The 23,373-nt window shown below is 46.4% G+C and overlaps 1 protein-coding gene across 1 annotated transcript in view; it reads right to left on the bottom strand.

The window, feature by feature from the left end:
* Positions 1–22,177, bottom strand: part of Bcas1 (brain enriched myelin associated protein 1) — an 82,542-nt gene extending 60,365 nt beyond the window's left edge. The window contains exons 1-3 of the mRNA XM_038331043.1: positions 22,059–22,177; positions 13,545–13,621; positions 11,957–12,035 (exon numbers count right to left, since the gene is read on the bottom strand). Coding sequence (XP_038186971.1) covers positions 11,957–12,035; positions 13,545–13,616 — 151 coding nt within the window. The 5' untranslated portion in view covers positions 13,617–13,621; positions 22,059–22,177. The remainder of the gene's footprint in view (positions 1–11,956; positions 12,036–13,544; positions 13,622–22,058) is intronic.
* Between the last annotated feature and the right edge of the window lie 1,196 nt (positions 22,178–23,373).

Below are 23,373 nucleotides of genomic sequence, written 5' to 3'. Positions count from 1 at the left end.
CCAGTGTTTTGCTTTGAAAGCCTCAATACCAAATAGGACATAACACACAACATGTAGAGTCGACAGCCTAAAGAAACAAGAGCCCTTGTCAGAGATCAGGTAAAGCTACTCGGTGGCTTGGCCGAACTTCGAGAGCTCTGATTGGCTCCCTTCATGACAGCTGAAGTTCTGCGCTGTAGGCTGTTAGTGGAGTATTAGGGAAAGCCTGGGCTCTGGAAGCCCTGACAAGTGGGGCTTGGCCACCCATCCCAACAGGTGGATGAAAAGTCCACAAATATCAAAAGGCAGAGAAAGGAGATGTAGTCAACATGTCACACTGGGAAGAAGAACAAATTAAGGGGTCCAGTGAGTGACCTCTACCCATTCCCAAGTCCATCTTCGGGATCCAACCTCTTATGATCAATAGTGTTTGTTTTATGAAATTGGTGCATGTATATTATATCTTCTTGGTGAATTGACTTGTCTCTTTACTAATGTGTAGTGGTCTTTTAAAACCTCTTCTGACTATGTTTGGTTTAGAGTCCTCTTTAACAGATACCAGCTATTTCATGGCAGTTCATTTGTCTGGTCCCCATTTGCTGTATAAATTGTTTTTCATCCTTTGCCTCTCAGCTCGTGGGGAGCCCTTTGTTAGCACAGTGTCTTTATTTTTCCTTCCTATAATGGCACCCATGTGGACAACTCTATCCATGTAAAACCTGAGAGAGCTTGGGAAGTAATTCTAGACAAAAAAAGAATAGAGTTAAGCATGGCTTCTTGACAGCAGCGCTTTCTCAGGTGCGCTCTGTTTGCTAGAGGCAAACACATCTCACTTAAGATAGGCTTCCTGACTCAGCTTGAGCTGCAAAAACCTTGCAGCTGTTTTAAGAGGACCCACCAGCAAACACTTAAATGGTGTTTATGAATAGCTGACAGCATGCTTTTTGGTGGTGGCAGGGACCTTGAAACTTCATAGAGTTGTGGCAATGAGCATGGGTCCTGCCAGTACCTCCACCATGAGGCTAGACTCTCAGAAAGCTAAGTAATGAGGTGGATCCAGCCATCAAAGCCACGGCTTTAATCCTAGCTATATTGCTTAGCAAATGATAGACTCATGTGTCAGACAAAGCAAGATAGACAGTAAAGACAGATTTTAAAAAAAACCCTCTAAATGGTTTACAGTGTGTTTAAAAATATATGTAGGATTGGGAGAGAAAAGAAAAAGGATAAAGTCCTTATACACAGACACACACACACACACACACACACACACACACACAGAGAGAGAGAGAGAGAGAGAGAGAGAGAGAGAGAGAGAGAGAGAGAGAGAGAGAGAGAGAGAGAGAGAGAGAGAGAGAGAAGTTAGGTATGGTGACACACACCTTTAATCCCAGCACTTGGGAGGCAGAGGAAGGTGGATCTCTATGAGTTCAAGGACAGCCTGTTCTACAGGGTGAGTTTCAGGACAGCCAAAAATATACAGAGAAACCCTGTCTCAAAAAAACAAAAATTAAAAATTAAAAAGAAAAAAATAGAGTTTAAAATAAAGCCATGTAAAGATGGAAAATACACAGAGAGTCTGGATACTGTGTGTTATTATGTGGTCTTTGAATTGTTTGAATGCTGAGGAAGGAGCAAGAGCTGCTAAAAGACATCTGATTATAAATGCTTCTGGATTAATCCAACATATATACTTTGAAAATGCCTTGACTTCAAAATATATAGTCAAAAGATATGTTACTTTGGAGAAGAGGTTTTATTTTTGTTTCCACAGGAAATAAGAGGCTGTGGATTCATTCTGGGGCAAGAAAAATCAGGTTTGATCAAAGAAGACCCCCGAGAAGTCTCTGATAGGAGCAGATGGCCCAGATGTCTGAGTTCTACATCCAGAACAGAATCAAGACTGCTGACTAAGATGATCAAGCCTCCCAAAATATTTCATTAAGGATGTGACCATAATTCAAAATTTTCTTTAGGTTTTCATAAGATTATTAGCACCCCCAATCAGCAGGAAGTAGCCTGGAAAACTACATTCACATTCCCAAAAAATAGATTATGGATGTTTGTCTTTGTTTCTAGTGTTAGTTTCAAGTTGTTATGGATAATGGTTGGGAAGAAATCTAAGCAAAGGAGATTAGATTCAGAATTCTTGTTTTGAAAAAAGGTGGGGGAAGTACTGTGGGACCATGGTCTTGTATGCTTTAATGATTTGTCACTTGTATTAGTTTAATAAAATGCTAATTGGCCAGTAGTCAGGCAGGATGTATAGGTGAGGTGACCAGAACAGGAGAATTCTGGGAAGAGGAAAGGCTCAGTCTATAGTCATCACCTAGACCAAGAGGAAGCAAGATGAGAATGCCTCACTGATAAAAGGTACCAAGCCATATGGCTAATACAGACAAGAATTAGGGGCTAATTTAAGATATAAGAAAGAGTTAACAAGGATCCTGAGCTAATAGGTCAACCAGTTTATAATTAATGTAGGCTTCTGTATGTTTCTTTGGGACTGAAAGGTTGTAGGACTGAGCAGGACAGAAATCTTCCTTCCTTCCTTCCTCCCTCCCTCCCTCTCTCCCTTCCTTCCTTCCTTCTTTCCTTCCTTCCTTCCTTTCTTCCTTTCTTTTGTTTTTTTGAGACAGGGTTTCTTTTCATAGCCCTGACTGTCCTAGAACTTTCTCTGTAGATAAGGCTGACCTGGAACTCACAGAGATCTACCTGCCTCTACCTCTGACTTCCAGATGCTGGAATTAAAGGTGTGTGCCCCCACTGTCCAGCTGTACAATGTCTTTCTTGGAGACAACACACAGTTGGTTCTAGCTGTGTAACCCAGCCTGTCTCTTTCTGGATAGAGACCATTTACACTTAAGGTGATCACTAACTTTATTTTCTACCTCTGCATTTCTTCATTTCTTTCTTCTGCTTGGTGGAATCTATTGAGGATTCTTTCCACTGTGTGGGGGTGTTTATTTATTTTTTTAAATATGATCCATCAAGGGCTGGAGAGATGGCTCAGAGGTTAAGAGCATTGCCTGCTCTTCCAAAGGTCCTGAGTTCAATTCCCAGCAACCACATGGTGGCTCACAACCATCTGTAATGGGGTCTGGTGCTCTCTTCTGGTCTGCAGGCTGCAGGCATACACACAGAATATTGTATACAAAATAAATAAATATTTTTTTAAAAAAATGATCCATCAAATTTATTTTACTTCCGCCATATCTATTTAATTTTTTAAAGTCTCACGTCCTTCACTGCTGCTTTCTCATGCTGCTGACTTTTTCTCTCATATTGCTGGTTTTCTCATCCATTTTGCTAATTGTCCCTCTGTGTAGTTGACTTCCCTCTCCTGGTCCTTGATTGAATTCAGTGGCTTCTTTGTGTGCTGTTTCAGGTCATCAATCATTTTAAAAGAAAGCTTTTGAAATCTTCCTGGCATTATACCTGAGTCAGTGTCTTGAGCTTGGGAGTTGGGAGTTCTGGCATTTGTAGAAGTTCTGTTGCTTTTCTTCTTTCTTTCTTTTTAAACAGTGTTTTGTATTTCTGTGTCACGGTTTGTACCTCTGTTGGTTTGGATTTTTCTTCTGGTTTTGGGGGGGGGCTACTTATTTATTATGGATGCAGGGATAGGGGGCAAATGCTATGACTTATGTGTAGAGGTCAGAGGACGACCCAAAGGACTCTCCTTCCACCACGTGGGATCAAGGCTTTGAACTTAGGTCATCAGCGTGGTGACAAGCACTTTCACCTGCTTTGCCATCTTGCTGGACTGTAACCACCACCACAGGCATATATGGATAAAAAACAACTGAGTATGTCCCAAACTAAGTACTGTCAAGAGTTTTAGGCAACCACTGGGGGTAGGGGTTCTAGAGTATGTCCCCCATGAAACAAGACAACTATTGAAATGCCTTGTTTCCTCCCCACTGTTTGTGAGCACCAAGCGAACAGTCTAATTACAGTCCCAGGTGTCTTTAGGAGTGCCTGGTGGTAGGGCTAAGTCAGGTGACACGGGTAAGTCAGAGCGGGTAAGTCAGAGCCGAGCCCTGGGTGAAACCTTGCATACTCTCAGAGGAAGATACTGATGGCGGCAGCAGAACAGCCACCTGTAATGAGCTGCTGGGGACAGGCTCCTCTTATTCCGAGATTTATTGTCCTGGTTCTCCTAGAAGTTTTCCAAGGGAAAGCTGAGGCTACTCATCTTAGCTCTCCCAATGAAGCATTCGTTTCTGAATTCCTATTCTGTTGATTCATGTACTAGTTCTCCCCCAGAACCTTATTTTTGTGTATGTGGTGTGTGTACAAGTTTGTACAAGGGCACATGTGCCGGGGGTACATGCACATGTGTGTGCAACTGCATAGGGAGGCCAGAGGTCAACTTCGACTGACTTCCTCAATCACTCCACCTCATTTCCTTACTGTCTGAGGCAGGTCTCTCACTGAACCTGGAGCAGACTGGTTTGGCTGGACTGATGGCTCCCCAAGTCACAGAGGTCCCTAAGTCACAGAGATCCTCCTGTCTCAACCACTGGGATTCTAGATGTGCTGCTAGGCTTTTCTGTTTGCTTGTGTTCTGTGATGTAAGTGCTGGGGATCCAAACACAGGTCCTCCTGTTCCCAAGGCAAGCACTGTACCATCTCTGCGTCTCCTCCAACACCACGTCCTACGCAACCCTGTCTCACACACTGATATCCTGATCTCTCAGGCTAAGTCACGGACTGGACACAGGATGCTCAGTAATCTCGAAGGGGGTGCTGTTACAAGTCCTGCAGCTGCTGTGGGAGTTTGTAGAATTATGGGCCAACATGGGTAAAACACATGGATCAGACAGAGCTATTGTTGTGTCAGGATCCAAATGCAGACACAGGGCAAAGCAGTTCATTGCAGAGGGAGGGAAGGAGCTGCTGATTTCTTCAAAAGAGAATTCTATTTAAATATCAAAGGGCTCTGGGAAGCCCTTGGGGGAGGAAAAGCGACGATGAAGACCTCTGAGACTAGGCAGAAATGACCCTCTGCGGGTCGCGTTGCAAGAGTCAAATGACACTTCAAACAACTGTGGTTTTCAGTCCCAGGCTGATGCATTTGTTGTTCTGAAGTGTCAGAGTCAGGCTTCGTGGGACAGATGCTTATGGCTTGGAGGAAGATGGTAGATTTGGAAATTTCACTAACGATCACATTTCAGGCTTTTCATCTCAGTTCTGAAGAGCCAGGATGTCTTGGCAGGAAATCCTAGCACAAATAACAGAGAGGGCTTTTGGACTTGGGAATGGAGTCTTGATTATCAGCTTGATTTGCCTGGACAGTGAGTGACGTCACGGATCCGAAAGCACTGTTAACCCCCTGCTGCCCAGAGGACATTTTCAAGAGTGACTTTCAGTTTCAGAGGATGAGAGGGCAGCGAGACCACTTTTCACTCTTGTCTTTCCCCAGCGGCTTCCAATGCTCATATGCTTTGTGAAAATGTGGAATATGCAGGGTTACTTCAGATGCGAAGCCAACTGTTCCAACAGGAGCAAATGCAGCGGATGTTTGAGCTGGTCTTCTGGGGCTTTGTTTGGATTTCCTTCTTAAATTAGTGATAGTATGCATCCTTATTGTAACCAATACCTGCAGCCTGAATGTGTCTCCTCAAGAATTTTGCATATTTGTATATGGTGGTTGCATTTGTCGTTGTGAGTGGGTATGGAGGTCAGAAGAAGACAATGTCAGGTATTGTTCCCCTGCCCAGTGAGCCACAGGGACCTGCCCTTTCTGTCTCCAGCATGCTAGGATTACAAACATGCCACTACTCCCGGATTTGGTTTGCTTTTAAAGACAGGGTCTCACTGTTTAGCTCTGGTGAGCCTAGAACTGGCTGTGTAGAACAGGCTGGCCTTGAACTCACAGAGATCTACCTGCCTCTGGCTCTTGAGTGCTGGGGTTAAAGTGATACAACCCCATACCCCATTTTTTTTTTTAAAAAATAAAGTCTTCTGGGTGTCAAACCCAGATGCTAACACTCTTGCTTGCAACACAAGCACTTTACAACTGAGCTATCTTTCCAACCCTATATTAGACATATTTTTAAATTTTTATTTAATTTTTTATATAAAAATGTTGTCCCTCATAGCCAAAATATCCAAATCTGTCTTCTCTCTTTTTTAGACATTACTTAATATTTCTTAATATAAATGCTGCAAAAGCTGTGTAAGCCATTGTCTGTTCCATGAACATTCCGGTAGTTTCCATATTGTTTCTTTCATCTCCCCTACTAACAATTCCAGTGTAAACATCTGTGTTTAACAATCCTAAGCCAACGTTTTCCTTTCTTCTGTAAACTACAAGAGCAAATGTAGAGTTGCTGCCCCCAAACCAATGAATATGCAATTAAAAAAAGATGCTGCCAGATTGCTTTCCAGAAACAGTCTGGAGATTCAGAGCAGCAGGTGAACCAGAAATGTCACCCTCACTAACTGAAGATGTCTCCTGGCCAACCAGAGATGTCTCCTGGCCAACTGGAGATGTCCCCCTCACCCATTGTTGAGGGAAGCTGATCAGGTGCTATGTTAAGCATATTTTAACAGTTAAGTAGCTTGACAAAGAAGATGGCACCTCGCTCTCTTGTGCACACAGCTGTTAGGGTGGGCTCTGGAGACGGAGGTCGGGTAAGAAATCAAGTTCTTGGCACTCAGGAAACTGCTGAAGGCTAACTGTTGTTAACCTAGGATCCTAGGAAAATTACTGAGCAGATAATACCAGGCAAGGGACCCAGAGGAGCAGGAGGCAGAAGAGCCATCAGGTTAGGATGGCAGCACTGTTCCAAATATAGATAAGCAAACAGTCATTGGGACACCCGAAGATGCTTAGTGCCATTGTCACTGAGGGAATGCAGTCTAAACGACAGCGCGGAGGTTTTGCTCTGCACCCACTGGGACGGCTGTAACAGAAAGGTAGCCAGCAGCCTGCGCTGGTGACAATGCTGAGCAACTGGAATCTATGTACATTTCTGGGGTGGTTGCTTTGGAAAGCGGTTACGAAGTCCTCAGAAGGGTGGACATTGAGCCTGCCTATGACCCACAGTTCTGTTCCTAGAGAGACATGTCCAAGAGAGTCAAAATCTGTATCTACTCAAAACTGAGCTCATAAATGCACAGGGACGTGCTATCTACAAGCACTGGAGCTTAAACAACCACCACCAAAACGTCCGTTTACGTGTGAGTGAATCAAGAAAATGAGGCCTTTGTGCAGTGGAACGCTATTGACCTTAAAGGAGAACGATGCAGTACCGATGCATGTCGCGACCTAGGTGAACTCTGAAAACGGTCTGTGGCAGGCACTTTGAAGAAGGGGATTTGGGACGGGATCCAATAATCCATGAAATTAGAATGGAGACATCATCTCCCAGCACAACCTTGACCTTGTTACATACACTGTTCAAAATGTCTACTGTGTCTATGAACCCTAGAGTCACTAACGGAATACCGCTAAAATGTACAGAGAGGGCTCAGGATTCAAAGCGCTTGACTGCAAGCAGGAGGACTTGAAGCAGGTCCCGAGAACCCATGTAAGTGCTGGGTGAGCATGGCAGCCAATGTAACTCAGTCCCAGCCTTGGATGGTAGAGACCGGGGGTCTCCAGAGCAAGCTGGCTAACCATGCTAGCCATCGGGTGAGGTCAGGGTTTGAGAGACCCTGCCTTGAAGAATAACATGGAAGAGAAAGGAAGGACATCAACCCTGAGCCTCCACATGCATGTGTGCACACACACGTGCCAACATACATGAAAACATGTATGTTACATATACATGAAAAGAAGAAAAAGCAAAAAAAAACATGTACAGGCAACGAAAAAGAGAAAATGAAAGGAAAAGAGGGGTATAGAAAAGAGATACAGGACTCAAAGCAGATGGAAGAAATATTGATGATGGTGACTCTTATGATGACGGTGATGATGGTGATGATGTTGGCTGATAGTGGTGGTGATGATGATTATGATAATGATGGTTGATGATGACAGTGGCTGCTGCTGCTGGTAATGGTGATGATGGTTGATGATTATAGTGATGATAACGGTCATAATTAGGATGAGTGTTACGATTTTTCGAGAGCGATCTTCTGAGAAGTTTGAAGCAGTGAGTCAAATGCAATGACAGGGTCTGCTGTGCAGTGTGTTTGGCCAGGACACCGTTGCAGATGTCCTCAGTTGGGGGATCCTAAACGAAAACCCTAACCTCAGGCTGTCCCTGGAGCACCGCAAATCTCTTACTGACCTCCTCCCAGGGTCACACATGGAGCTGTGAAGACAGGGCTCATTTCTAGCTCCTTGCAGCTTCTATACCTCAAAGATCCTCAAACTGCTCCTTAGTCATCCTCACATTCCCACGGCCTCGGAATCTCCCAGAAGGTTGGAGAACTCTGTGCTGGTCTAGGCCTTGAGTATGTTGCATGTGCTGAGCTCTGCTATGTTATACCAGATGACAAGAAACCCTTTGCTCTCAGGAGCTTCTAAAATTTAAATTAATTGATTAGTCTTGTGTGTATGCTCACGTGTATCCAGGTGTATGTGAGGTGGTGCATGCATACGCATGTGCATGCAAACTAGAGGATAGCCAGGGGTATCATTTCCCTAGCATTACCTATCTTGCTATTTTGAGATAAAATCTCCCTTGTCAAGTAGGCGTGGCTGACTGGCCAGTGAGCCCCAGGGATCTGTCTCTCCACCTCCCCAGTGCTGGGATTATAAGCATATGACAGCATGTCAGCCTTAAAAAATAAACAAACAAACAAAAGAGAAAGAGAAACGTGGATTGTTGGGATCAACTCAGGTCCCTGTGCTTGACTGACTGAGCCCCAATCCCCTACCAGACTTTTATCCAACTCATTCAAGCATTTTTAAAATTATAGTAGTAGCTTGGTACTGTGTTAAAGCCTATAACCCCAGCTACTGTGGGTGACCAAATGAAGGCGTGCTGAGTGCGCGAGATGAGATGGTGATCCTGAGCTATTCGGGGAGGGCTAATGCCATCTGATGGCCATGAGGAAGAAAGAAGCAAGAGGGACAGAGCTGGAAAAGAAGACGTGACATTGGGAGCAGATGCTAAAGGGAGGGAGAGAAGTGGGGAGGAAGGAAAGAGGCAGAAAGAGAGAGGGAGAGAGACTTGAAGATGGATTTGACTGTGGAGAAGGAGACCATACGCTAAGCAGTTAACAGCCTCAGAACAGGTTTGAAAATTTCTAGACGCTGGCCCACTTTTAACGTGTGACCTTCTGAACTGTAAGATACCTGTGTTGTGTTAAGGCCCAAACTTTGTAGCCATTTGGTGCCCCAGTGAATGCAAGCATTGCAGTCTAACTAACTTGACTTGGAGCCTGGGGCGTCAGCTCTGCCGCGTGCTAACTGTATAATGGTGGGTGGAATTGGCACTGTCCAAGATTGACCTGTAAGACAGGAGTCATGCCATTCTCTCCGGCCATAAGGGGGCTGTAAGGATGGCAGCTAGGAAGGATGAACTTGAGACGGAGGAGGGGAGGCCAACTACAAGCAATGTAGTCCACAGTGCCAACCTTTGTCACTGGCTACCCCTGATGAGTCCATCTTTTTTTTAAAACTATTTAATTTTATGCATTGGTATGAGGGTGTCAGATCCCCTGGGAACTGAAATTACAGACAGGTGTAAGTTGCTGGGAACTGAACCCAGGTCGTCTGAAAGAGTAGCCAGTGTTCTTAGCTGCTGAGCCATCTCTCCAGCCTGGATGAATCAATCTTACCTGACCAGATCTTCCCTCTTGGGTATTTATTCTCAAAACTTCACAGATCTTTGGGGGAAATAAAAATGCCCCCATTTCTTTCTTTCTTTGAATCTGTTCTAGTGAATTTATCCTCTTTAAGAAGAAAAAGCGTCTATCCTCACAGCTGAGGGATGGCAGATCCCAACACGTGACTGAACTGCCAGAGCGTGTCATTTCTCGGAAGCTGATACCTGTCTCTGTCACACACGGCTAAGACATTTCTTAGAATTAATATCTTCCTTTCCATCCCTCGTCAATTGTCCTTAAAGGAGGAACTGTCTAATTTTGTATCTTTAAAATACAAGTATGTATCTAGACACACATAGATGGGATCAGTTTAGTGAAGGGAAAATTCCCAACTCAAGTAAAAAAGGTTTCTGCTAAGACAATGAGTGAGAATTTGCCAGTTTTAATCCTTGAGGACTTCTCCCCAGACACTGCCCCAAATCACAGCTGCCTGGCAGTGGAAAAATGATGGGGCCTGGGCAGAAGCTAATCCATGTATTCCCTTGGCAGCCGCCATTTCCAACTGCTCTGTCTGTGTTTGCTTTGGGTTTTGCTGTTGTTGTGGATCATTCTGACCTTGAGGTCACAACCCCTGCAGCGCTCCTGGCTTTATAAGTACAAACCTTGCAGATATACATTGCGCCCCAGCGCATGCCTTCTTAATGAGGATGCTGTGGTCCCAGGTGAGGGGCTAAAAACCTTTATTCTTTTCACACGAACCCAGACACAAATCACACACTGTCTGAGTCAACCTCCTATGACATGACAACATAGAAGATGGGTTCCTGTGTGTCCGGTACATCCTCCCCCACCCACCCTACACCTTTATTGTCCCCGGTGCTCACTCCCTGCCTCCTTTGGCTTCTGCCCCAAACTTCAAGCCTGTTTCAGTGTGAAGGTGACTCAGGCACCTCTCTGGAGAACAGATGTGTCTTTTTAAAGCACGTTTTTGTGATTAAGGAACAAAATGTTAATTAAACAGCAGCAGCATTCTCTCTGCTCATACAGTGTGGCTTTATGTGAATCCCTGCCTTACAGTCCCTGAGGGGACATGTGCCCTGGCTTTTGCAAAAACAAAACAAAACAAAAGCAAGCCAATTATCATCCACAATGGTTAAAGCCCCTTTGACAAACCCAGAGAACAATTATCTTCCACAACGGTTAAAAGCCTCCGTGACTTTCCTTCCTGGGATCTCTGGGCTTAGCGCCATCTCATCTTTCTTGCTTTTAGTGACAAGGTAAGCTGGGAGCTGACTTCCTCTCGCCTTACCAGGTGGGAAGGACTGTCAGATATCAGTGGGACTGTGGCATTTCTGTAGCCAACAATTTATGAAGCGGAAAGTACAATACTTCATCTTTTTTTAATGTGTATGTGTGTGTCTGTGTGAGTGTGTACACTACAGGCATGCCGGAGCCCATGGAGGCCAGAAAAAGGCATCTGAATCTTAGAACTAGCATTTTAGATGGTTGTGAACCACCATGTGAGTGTTGGACAGCGAACCCACATCCTATGAAAGGACAGCAGGTGTTCTTAACCATTGAGCCATTTCTCTAGCCCCAGAACAGCTCATCTTCCTATAAGGACTATTGATTTGGTCAGTCTGAAAGTATGTGGGAGGGTTTAGGTTCATCCTCTGTAACTCTGATCTCTGGGATGTCTGAGGTTTCTTGTCTTCCAGTTCTCCAAAGTCAGCCCTGTCTGTGGCAGGGGTGAGGCCGGATCAGCCATCAGACGCTCATAAACCGCAGTAGATTCACACCTTGCTGTACCACGTGACACAGCCAATGAGCTGCCAAGTGGGGCTTCTAAGTCAGGTATGCTGACCCCAAAGCCAGACCCTTGGGGCTCCCACTCTATCGCGTGTTCTAATCTGCTGGAAAGCCACGCCCAGCTTCCACGTGTATTTAGTGATGTCCTGGCGATCCAGGGAGGAGCCAGCCATCCTTGAGTCAGAACGGCCTGAATTAGGTCCTCCCTGGGACTCAGAGGACAACAGGCTGACGATAACTGGATTCTGGCTCTAACACCCTCAGGCAGGCAGTTTCCCATGGGTAAGCACCCAGTGTGAGCCCAGGGTTCTGTCACCCCGGGAAATGAGCATGTGAGCTTTCGAGGAGAAGCTGTGACTCCACCCTTATTCTGTCCACTGTAAACAGGGCCAGAAGTGACCTCACACCCCGGCAGAGCCGTTTCCCACACAGCACTGACCTTCATCATAGTGTTGGGTCACGTGGGTGGACACCATCACCGGGTTCCCATTCTGAACACACTCGTTGTCTGATATCACCTGCAACAGAAGAGTTGGTTTTGGTGGTCAGGTCTTGGAACGGGGAAACTCACAGAAGGCCCTCAAGGCTACAGGAGCACTTCCATCGTCAAACACAAAGGCTGTGTTTGTAGAAACTGCCAGCCTTCTATCCAGCCTAGGAGCAGCAAAAGGACTCACTCAGGCTGGATTCCTGTCATTGGAAGAGCACTCCTGGTTCACGCTTCACCTCATCAGTCTCTCGCAGGATGGCAAACCCCACAGCACGCGTGGGGTGCCGAGGCCCAAAAGACACCCTGTCTAATAAGGAACCGAGCAAGAATCTATGGCGATTCAGTGACCTAAAGGCTAAGTTCACCCATCTGTCTTGGCCACCATTAGCCAATGCCTTCAATATACATACCAATCAAATATAGGAAATTCACTGTCTGTGTGTGTATGTTTACATGTGTAGGTAGATGCACATGTGTGTGTGTGCACGTGTATGTGTGTGCATGATTGTGGACAGGACAGCTTCAGGTGTTGTTGCTCTGGTCACATCCACTGTTTTGAGACAGTGGCTTAGTGACTTGGAGCTCACCGAGTCATCTACATGAGCAGGCCCACAGGTCCCATGGATTTGCCTGTCTCCACCTCCCCAGAATTGCTATGTACAAGTCTGGCTTTTTTTTAAAAAATACTTATTTATTTATTATGGATACAATATTCTGTTTGTGTGTATGCCTGCAGACTAGAAGAGGGCACCAGACCTCATTACAGATGGTTGTGAGTCACCATGTGGTTGCTGGGAATTGAACTCGGGTCCTTTGGAAGAGCAGGCAATGCTCTTAACCACTGAACCATCTCTCCAGCCACCCCCCCCCCCTCCTTTTTTAAATGAGGGCTCTAGGAATCAAACTCAAGCCCTTGTATTTGTAAGGTAAATACGTGACCAACTGATCTAACTCCCTAGTGCTTTGGCCTCAGCTCTTGACAGGCATCGTTTAGGGGAAAGCCCTAACTATTCAGTACTGTGTATGCCATTATCAATGAGCTTTGAAACTACTCCCATCCACTCTGGTTTTCACATAATTTCAGTTAAATCATTCCATGAAGGAAGTCAGATGCTGTAATTCCAGGTGTTTCCTAGAGATCAGTCTTGAACCACTAAAATACACCCAGGGTTGTTCACCTCATCACAATGGGCATTTGGGCTAGGTAACTCTTTTGTGTGTGTGTGTGTGTGTGTGTGTGTGTGTGTGTGTGTGTATGTGTAGTTCAGAGATCACATCAGGACCCTCATATCTCTGTGCTGCCATACCATGGGTTCCGGGGTTCAGAACTCAGGGTCTCATGCTTGCAACCTCTCCAGACCCCTACACACCGGACCTGCAGTTTTCTCCAGCTCCTTGGTAGATTCTAGGACTTCCGGCTACCAACAGTGACAGCAGGGGCCCTCACACCTCATCTCCTCAGTGAGTTCTGGGAAGGCAGAGTAGAGTCCTCTGGACTCTGCTTTCTGGTACCCATGTGCCAGTGACTGAGTGTTACCTTGTAAGTGTCTGTTTCCGGTTCCTTCTCCTGGATGTCCATTCTCAGTGGAACACTCATTTGGTTGCCCATTGTTCCTTCAATAGACAAAAAAGGGGTTAAAAAAATTAAAACAGAAACCTAAGCCTGAACATTTGCTTCTGAAGCCAAGTTGTAGAGACAAACTCCCTTTACTGACTGCAATCTGGTACCAGGCTTCAGCTTTTTTCTCCACAATGAAATTCTTGGGGAAAAAAAAAAAACCCATTTCTTGGGTACCATTTTAAAAATTATTTTTTAAAGAAAGGTTTATTAATTTTTATTATAAGTGTATGGGTGTGTTTTTCTGCACACACGATGTCTGTGTATCATGTGCAAGCAGTGTCCTCAGGGGCCAGAAGAGGGCACAGGATCCCTTAGAATGGGCGTTACAGAGTTGGGAGCCACCGTGTGGGTGCTGGGAATCGAACCTAGGTCCCTTGGAAGAGCAAAGGGAGGAGCCTAGTGTCTCCAGAGCATCTTTGTTGCTGGCAGGGCAGGGTAGAGCTCAGGCAAGCACAGTCATGAGAAAATGCTAACAGCAGCAGCATCTAGGAGCTTCACTCCGAGGAAAACTCATTGACTCCTTGCAACATATCAGCAGGACTGTGAGAATATTGTCCTAAATTTGCAGATGGGGAAACTGAAGCATGTGGGTCGAATATCTTGGAAAAAGTCATGCATAAACATACTCACACACAAAAATACATTGATACATAGGACATATGTAATGGCTCTATCCAAATTCCAAATTTAGCTTTGTACAAGTTTAAACACTATTATGTAACGATCCAATGGTGTAGGAGTTCCTTCTGTTTTTTGTGTTGCTTTCATTGGCTAATGAATAAAGAAACTGCTTTGGGCCTGATAGGGCAGAACTTAGGTAGCCGGAGTAGATAGAACTGAATGCTGGGAAGAAGGGCAGAGTGAGAGATGCCATGGATCTCCTGCCTGAGATGGACGCTGGTTAGAATCTTGCCTGTAAGCCACAGTCAAGTGGCAATACACATATTAATAGAAATAGGTTAAATTAAGATGTAAGAATTAGCCAGTAAGAAACTAGAGCTAATGGGCCAAGCAGTAATTTAATAAATACAGTTTCTGTGTGGTTAATTCTGGTGTAAGCTTGCCGGGCAGCGGAGACAGAACAAGGGCCCCCTCTCTGTGCAACAATCCAACAATGGGGTTTGTAAACTTATCATCTCAGTTGTTCAATCCAAGCTAGATCTTACTTCGTGGTTACTGTGGGGGCCTTGTGAACGTGTGTGTGCCTGTCTGTGTATGTGCCTGTCTGTGTATGTGTGCCTGTCTGTGTGTGTGCCTGTCTGTGTATGTGTGTGTGTCTGTGTGTGTGCCTGTCTGTGTATGTGTGCCTGTCTGTGTATGTGCGTGTGTCGAAGGTCAGAGGTTCACATCTGGGTGACTTTCTCAATTGTCTCTGTCTCATTTTTGAGACAGAGCCTGAACTGAACCTGGAACTCCCCAGATCAGCTGGACTGGTGAATAGGCCTCAGCAAATTTTCTGCAGTTATTGCCCAGTGCAGGGATGTCCACACATGGGACTTTTTCCTTGGGTGTGAGAATCTGAACTCAAATCCTCATGCGTGTGTGAGAGCACTTGGCCAATGAGCCATCTCCCCAGCTCAATACATGTTTAAGGTTCTGAAATACCTTGGCTGGGAGATGTGTGATCCCCACAGTCAGGGGACATGCCTTTTCATCTCACAGAGCTGAGGTTCCCTGGCCCTTCCATTTCATACTCTGGTCTTTCTGCAACTTCAGGGCCATGGGAGTAAACAGTGGGAAATGCAGGACTTTTTGCTGAGATCACCTGGAATCAGACAACTCGGTTTTTCTCCAGCAATCAGAATGTTCCCATCTAAAGCTGTCCTAGCCTGTATAAAACCAACTGTTTTATACAGCAACATTTAAATCAAACCAAAACAAAAGGTTTACTGCCACCTACTGGCAGATATAAGTACAACAGAAACAAAGACCTGAAGGTTGAAGGGAGCCTTCGGATGGTGTGAAATAACATCTGCTAACAGCTGGCAGGAGGGTGGCAAGGCTTCCAAGATGCAACATGGCTGTGACTGATAAAGCAAGAACAACAGCCATGCCTGATGGAACTGGAGAGCTCACACAGAGGCCGCAGATGGCTCTGGGTGAATGCAGAGGAACATGGGATTGCAAAGTGGATTCAAGAGTTTACAGTCAGCTCCTGCTCACCACACACTGAAAACCTTGACTCTGGACCATTTCCTAAGCCTTCGTGAGCCCCAGCCTCCTCTCTACATGATGTGGGATTCCCCTCTGTACACTGTGAATGCTTCAGCCTATGGCAGGACAGAATAAAGTCAGGTAGGAAATTACAATAGAGATGGAGAGAGAGAAAGAGAGAGAGAGAGAGAGAGAGAGAGAGAGAGAGAGAGAGAGAGAGAGCGCGAGCAGGTGGAGTCAAGGAGATGCTATCAGCTGCCCAAGAAGCAAGAGGTAACAAACCACAAGCCTTGTGGTAAAATATAAAATAATAGAGATGGGTTAATTTAAGATGTAAGAGCTAGCTAGAAATACGCCTGAACCATTGGCCAAACAGTGTTGTAAAGTGTTGTAATTAATAGAGTTTCTGTGTGATTATTTGGTTCTGGGTAGTTGGGAAATGAATGAGCCATCTCTGCTTATCTTATATGATGAGGATAATGAAGCACTTTTAATTTGGATATGCCTGACGGCTCAGTCTATAGAATGCTTTTTTTCCTTTTTCTTTCTTTTTCCCCCTTTTTATATGTATGTGAGTGTTTTGCTCTCATGTATGTATGTGTATCGTGTCTATGCCTGCTGCCCAAGGAGTTCAGAATCCCTTGGAACTGAAGTTGTGGACAGTTGTAAGCTGCCATGGGGGAAATGGGGACCAAACTCAGGCCTCCTACAAGAGTAGCAAGAGTTTTAACTGCCGAGTAACCACGCCAGCCCTGAACGCTTTTTAAAAGGCTTATTCGTGTCTCGTCTTCTGAGGGCCCTCTACTCCTCTCACTAGCTCATTTCTAGATTGTCAGTATTTTCACATGTGAGATTTTGTTTTCTGGTGTTTCATTTGTGCAAATTTTTATATGTTCTGGATGTTAGCCGTCTGGCTGGGTATAGTTGGCGAAGGTTTTCTACCCTCTCCACACAGGCTGTCCAGGGGCTCTGACGATAGCTCCCTTGCTATGCAGTGACTTTTAAACTTCATGGAGTCTTATCTGGTAATTCTTGGGGCTATTTCCTGTGCTACTGAAGCCCAGCTCAGGTAGTTCTTGCTTATAGCATAGAAGCAGACAGGGAGCTACTGGGTGTGGAAGCGTTTGAGGGGTAACAGGACTGGTGGGGAGAAGAAAAGGCAGGAGAATTATGACAAAAAGTTTGATGATGTCATACTGAAACCTAATATTTTTTTTTTTTTTTTGTTTTTGTTTTTTCGAGACAGGGTTTCTCTGCAGCTTTAGAGCCTGTCCTGGAACTAGCTCTTGTAGACCAGGCTGGTCTCGAACTCACAGAGATCTGCCTGCCTCTGCCTCCCGAGTGCTGGGATTAAAGGCATGCGCCACCACCGCCCGGCTACTGAAACCTAATATTTATGCTAATTTAAATTTTAATTAATTAAGGACACTAGGCCCCATCTCAAGAGATTCCTGTGAGAATTAAGAGAGTTAATACAGCCAAGGGGCTCTGCACAGGGGCTGGCACATGGCAGTGCCACCCAAACGCTAGCCACAAACAGGTCATCTGTGTCACCGTCCTTTATAGTTCTGGAATCTGTGTTTATCACATCCCCAGTCATGTGACTCATGGGAAGGCAGGTATCTGCCATTAAGGCCTCTGACTCCTGTCTGTGATATTTTTGTTTTTTTGCAGCCTGAGCAGACTAAAGGTTTTGGAGGTGCATGAGGCCTGAGTTCAGTCTCCAGTAGTTCCACATGTAGCTTGCTGCAGTGATATGCTGCCCTAATGCCAGCACCGAGAAGGGGAAGACAGGCATATACCTGGGCATATATCCTAGCACTGAGGAGAAGGAGACAGGCATACACCTGGGCATGTATCCCAACACTGAGTATGAGAAGAAACACACACACACACCACACACACACACACACACACACACACACACACACAAATTTGGGCTTACTAGTCAGTCTGTCTAGTCTGCTGTGTGAACTCTAGACCAGCAAAAGACCCTGTCTCAAAAAACGCTCTTGCAGATTGGTTCAATACTCAGCACCCACATGGTGGCTCACAACTGTCTGTAACTCCAATCCCAGGGAATCTGATGCCCTTTTCTAGCCTCTGTGGGCACCAGACACACATGGTATACAGGTATAAATAAGAAGCAAAAACCAAAAAACAAGATGGTTAGCATCTAAAGAATAACACTTGAGATTGGCCTCTGGTATTCACACACACACACACACACACACACACACACACACTCATAAAGTTTCCATGTGGGTCTTGACCTCCATGGGACTTGAGTGCATAAATAAAAAAAATGTCAGTTATTACCAATGTCACAAACATTACTGAAGCAAGCAGTTATCACAAATAATATCTATTTCTTGTCATGATGCCTTGAGCTCAGCCGCTCTGGGTTCTGATTCATGGAACGTGCCACTCTGAGTATTGCTAAGGAAACCTCTTGATTGACAGCCATGGCTGTACCCTTGCTCCCCATTTCAGCTGTGGATTAGCAGTGATCCCTGTTCCTGGGATGGGGATAAAGGTCCACACCACTCAAGTCTGCCATAGCAAAAGAGTATTTCTGAGAACCTCCTCCCAGCAGGCAGCTAAATGACTGTGGGTGGAAGGGGAGGGCCTGGAAGGGTGGAATGATGACAGAATTAGTCACCCGGCAAACAGGAAACCACCTTTGATCAAAGCACTGGAATGCGGACAGACCACAAGCCACCCGCCACTCTGCTGAGAGTGGGACCAACATGGCCAGCCTGGCATTCTGGGCAGCGCCAGCCTCTTTCCCAGTCCCCAAAGCAAGGTCAGTATGGCTGGTGAGCCATGAGAGTGGACCCTCTGTGTTCAGCCCCATCATCTAGATCCACCTTCCTGGGTGCCTGGCACAGTGCTGGGGGTTCCACTGCTACCTTCAGGGGGGCTGTGCACAGTGGTGCAGGTTGCTTCCTGTGTGGGGCTTAGGATAGAAAGGCTTCCTCTCTGAATGCCTCACCCCCAGCCCTGCATGGGATGCCTGGAGTCCAGGGGAGGGGCTTCTTTCTGGGTGTTTAGGAATGTTCCGTGACATGCACTGCTTCTGGGACACACCACTGCTTCTGCGTATACAGCGGCTGCTTCTAGAAGGCAGACAGCTTCCTGGTCTTTTCTTTTGTTCTGTTTCTCTCCTTAGTACTGGGGATTGAACCCGGGGGCCTCAAGCATATTAGGCAAGCCCTCTATTACTGAGCTACATCCCAGTCCCCAGTTTGTTTTTAGAGAGAGAATCTCACCAAGTTGCCTAGGCTACCCTTGGGATTACTCTGTAACTCAGGCAGGCCTTGAACTTGCACCCACTGCCTTAGACATCCCAGAGTAGCTGAGAGAACAGGTCTGTACTACGAGGTCCGGATTTGATTATTTGATTATTCTTGTTCTGAGGACTAACCCAAACATCTTTAAGTGAAGGATGGGGCAATGCCTGCCATGAACTGGAAGCATTTGGTGCTCTGTGCAGGTCCAGCACTAGCCTACCTGGTCACCCAGAGATGTGGCTATCTTTCTTAGAGCCTGGGCAGCCACAACGTGAGTGCAGAAGGGAGTGGCTCCCTGCAGATAACTGCAGGTGTCTGCTCACCTCACATAGCCTGTCCCAATTCCAGATGTTTACTTCCTTTCCAAAAGCGCTGGTTCCCTGTTCTGTAGAAGAAGAAACTGAGGCTTGGTACTATATGCAGCCCCTCCCCATAAGCAGTGATCACTAAGAAGACTGCACCTTGTCTGTCCTTCCTGCATCCTTCCTGCACCCATCCTGCTTGTTGGTTAAATGGAGAAGGAAGAAGAAGGCTACAGAGAGACAGAGACTGGGTTCAAACCTAGGTCTGTGAGAACTCAGCAGACTTCAGTCACTTGTCTGTACAGGGTTGGGTTGAAGTAGGACACCAGCAAGAGCAGAGCCTGAGAGGTGGTCCTCCTGAGAGCTGTCTGTCCCCCTGCAGCAAGGATGAGCCTTGGCATCCCCACTGCTGCCTAGAACACATACCCTCTTCCTTAAAGAGAACACTTAATCAGGAGGCCTGACTCCGTGGTGTAGGCCTGCAAACCCAGCATTCAGGAAGCTACGGCAGGAGGATTCTGTTTGGAACTAGCCTGGGCTTCATAGTGAGGCTGTCAAAACACTTAAATCAAGCCGGAAATACTCCTGGGGGTCTGGGAGTTCTTTCAGAAAAATAAAGATAAAAGACATTTCTGTGGTTCAGAGCTGGGTTCTTCCTTCCACTCCACCTGGGTTGAAACCAGTACTGTGTACACACCTTCTCTTGTTAGGGAAGTAAAATACACGCCCCAGGGCTGAGGGCAGCTGGCTCAGATCACAGCGGGGCTGGAACCAGGGTGAGCCAGTGAAGTGGCTTCAGGTGTGGGGACAGGCAGGAACCCCAGGCATCGGGAAGAACCAGGGTTCCCAGGCATCCGGATGAACCAGGGTTAACGGTTTTCTTTCCTTTTCTGAGAAAGTATCTCCGGCTACAGTGCAGGCTGGAATACACTGTGTGACTCAGCCTGGTTTCCAGCCCACTGCAATCTGCCCGTCTCAAACTCCCAAGTGTTAGGTCACAGGTGAGAGCCTTCTGTTCTTTATTATTTTTTTTTTCTGTAGCGCTGAGGATGTAACCCAGGGCCTCATGTTTGCTAGGTAAGTTTTCTACCACTGACTTACATCCCAACACCTTCGACACAATTTTAAAATCAAGATTAATGCTTGATTTTTAAATTAAAGAGCTTATCTTTACTGAGTGACTTGAGATTTTGTTAATCAAGGATGTCTTGGATTATTTTTTATTTTGAGAATTTTGTTTTTTGAGAATGTAATTGATCTTTTTATAGGTTTCAATTTTTTAAAAGATTTATTTATTTATTATGTATACAACATTCTGCCTGCATATATGTCCACATGCCAGAAGAGTGCGCCAGGTCTCATTACAGATGGTTGTGAGCCACCATATGGTTGCTGGGAATTGAACTCAGGACCTCTGGAAGAGCAGCCGGTGCTCTTAACCACTGAGCCATCTCTCCAGCCCCCAGGTTTCAATTTTTTTAAAAAAGTATTTTTATTTTAATTTTATGTGTACGTTTGCTTGCTTGTGTGTGTGTGTGTGTGTGTGTGTGTGTGTGTGTATGCTCACAGAGGCCAGAAGAATCATACAATGATTGTGAGCGGTCAGCTGGGTGCTGTGAACAGAACCCAGGTCCTCTGTAAGAACAACAAGTATTCTGAACTGCTGAGCCACCTCTCCAGCCCTTCTTCATCTATTTATAATAAGGTCTCACTGTATTCCACTAGTTGGCCTAGCACTTGCCATAGAGATCAGGCTGGCCTCAAACTTGTGGTGGTCCTCCTGCTTCTGCCTCCTGAACACCACAGCTCCTGGCTTTAGCTGATCTTGGTGGCTGAGTCTTTCAATGCCCCCTTGTGAACAGTTTCCCTCCTTCTGGCTGTCACTGGGACCCAACAGCATCACCCCTATGGCTTGAGGACCATCTCCTGCCTCTCTCCACTGTCTGTCCTTCTCTCCCTTGGGAAGCAGACACAATGCTGACACCAAGAGCATACCCATGGATGAGACTAGCAATGGGTGTTCATGTATATTTATCCTCTGAGTTCAGAGTTGTGGTGATGCCCATTTTACAGACAAGGAAACTGAGGCCCACAAGGCTGAAGGAACCTGCTCTCAGGGCACCTGGCCAACTTGTGACAGGGTTGAGACCACCCTCTGAGCATCATGCTTCTTCAGGGTAGGGGAGTGGTTCAGAGGGTGACATAAATACCCAGGCATTTGAACCCAGTACCTGCCTCACTGTGTGTCACTATAAAAGTCACCACACTCATAGACAGTCAAATTCACATACAAAACTTAGAGAGTCCCTTTTCCCTGTCTTCTCAGGTCCTTAGACAATGTCCTTAGCCACAGATTTGAAGTCTGCTTGGCTGTGAGATTCTTGCTTTGGCCCTGGTCCTCAATCTCCGATGACCCTCCAGGGTTCTACAGACAGGAGTGACTTATGTTGGTCCCTATCCAACACAGCCCACTTGGCCACAGAAGATTTTAGGAAACACAATCTCTAAGCCCATTTCCCAGATTGTAAAACCAAAGGTCTTGCAAACCAAGACCACACAGCAAATGAGTGAGATGGGGGTAGGCGGCTCAGATTCAGCCCTCGGGTCCCCAGCCTCTATCTCACCCCCACCACAAGCAACAGACACCCCAGTAAAGCTTCAATACCCTGGAAGGTGGTTACCTGCTGAGCTGCTGCTGGGAGTATCTTGGGTCCCCTGCTGTTTCCAGCAGTTGTTTCTGTTCAGGGTCCTGCGTCTCCAGCTGCTGCTGCCCAGTACCAGACTAAGTGCAGAGCCTGGCCCCCTGCCCTTTGCTTCCTTGTCAGGCCTGCTGGCTGAATACACAGAGCAGGGCAAACACGCGCCTGGGAGGAGTCCTCCCCTCCCCTGCCTGCCCCATGGAAACGCGTCTCTTCCTGGATCCAGGTGCCTCTCCTCCCAGTAAAAAACAGAGCGCCTAAATTCTCTTACATTCATGCCTCTTGGGCACTTCGAGCATCTCATGCAGTGCCCTTGACCCCATGGGGTTCTACAGGTGGACCTGGGGTGCAGCAACTCTCTGTGACAAGTGTACATCGCAGTAAGAGCAGGGAGAGGATGCTTTGTGAGGGTCTGCAGCTCTGTGTTCTTTTTCCTGCACTGGTTCCAGGGTGCCATCCCCCCATAACCTGACCACCTCACTAGAGGATGCCCCCTCCTACACACACACACACACACACACACACACACACCGCACACACACACTGTACACCCCCTGCACACACACACTGTACGCACACCCCCCCACACTGTACACACACCACAACACTGCACACATACCACACACATATACACCACACACACAAACACATACCACATACACACATACACCGCACACACCCCCCGCACACACACACACTGTACACACACCACACACCACACATACACACGCCGCACATACACACACCACACACCCCCCGCACACACATACACTGTACACACACCACACACCGCACATACACACACCACACACCCCCCTCACACACACACTGTACACACACCACACACACACAAACACACACACTGCACACACATACACTGCACACACACACCGCACACACGCCTCAAACACACACACACACACACACACACACACACACGCCGCACAATACCTAGTCCTGTGAAAGCTCTGAACACCAGAAGCCACTTAGACAAAGAGTGGCTTATTGCTGTAACAATGTGACATTGCTGGCCAGAAGGTCACGACAGGAATTTTTATTTGTTTGTTTGCTTGTTTGAGACAGGGTCTCACGTAGCCCAGACTGGCCTTGCTTAGCTTAAGGACATCATTTGATCCTCCCGCCTCCACCTCCTCAGTGCTGGGACTCCAGGTATGCACACGCACCTCCACATCCAAGTTATGGGACGCAAGAGATGGGACTCAGGGCTTTGTGCAAGCCGGACAAGTCGCTCTACCAACGAGTTTCATCCTCAAGCCTAGACAGCTAGAGTGTGCAC

Source organism: Arvicola amphibius, chromosome 5 (genome assembly GCF_903992535.2).
Source record: "Arvicola amphibius chromosome 5, mArvAmp1.2, whole genome shotgun sequence".
Classification (NCBI taxonomy): Eukaryota; Metazoa; Chordata; class Mammalia; order Rodentia; family Cricetidae; genus Arvicola; species Arvicola amphibius.
Note: the sequence above shows the minus strand (reverse complement) of the source record. Positions and strands in the feature narration are given on the sequence as shown.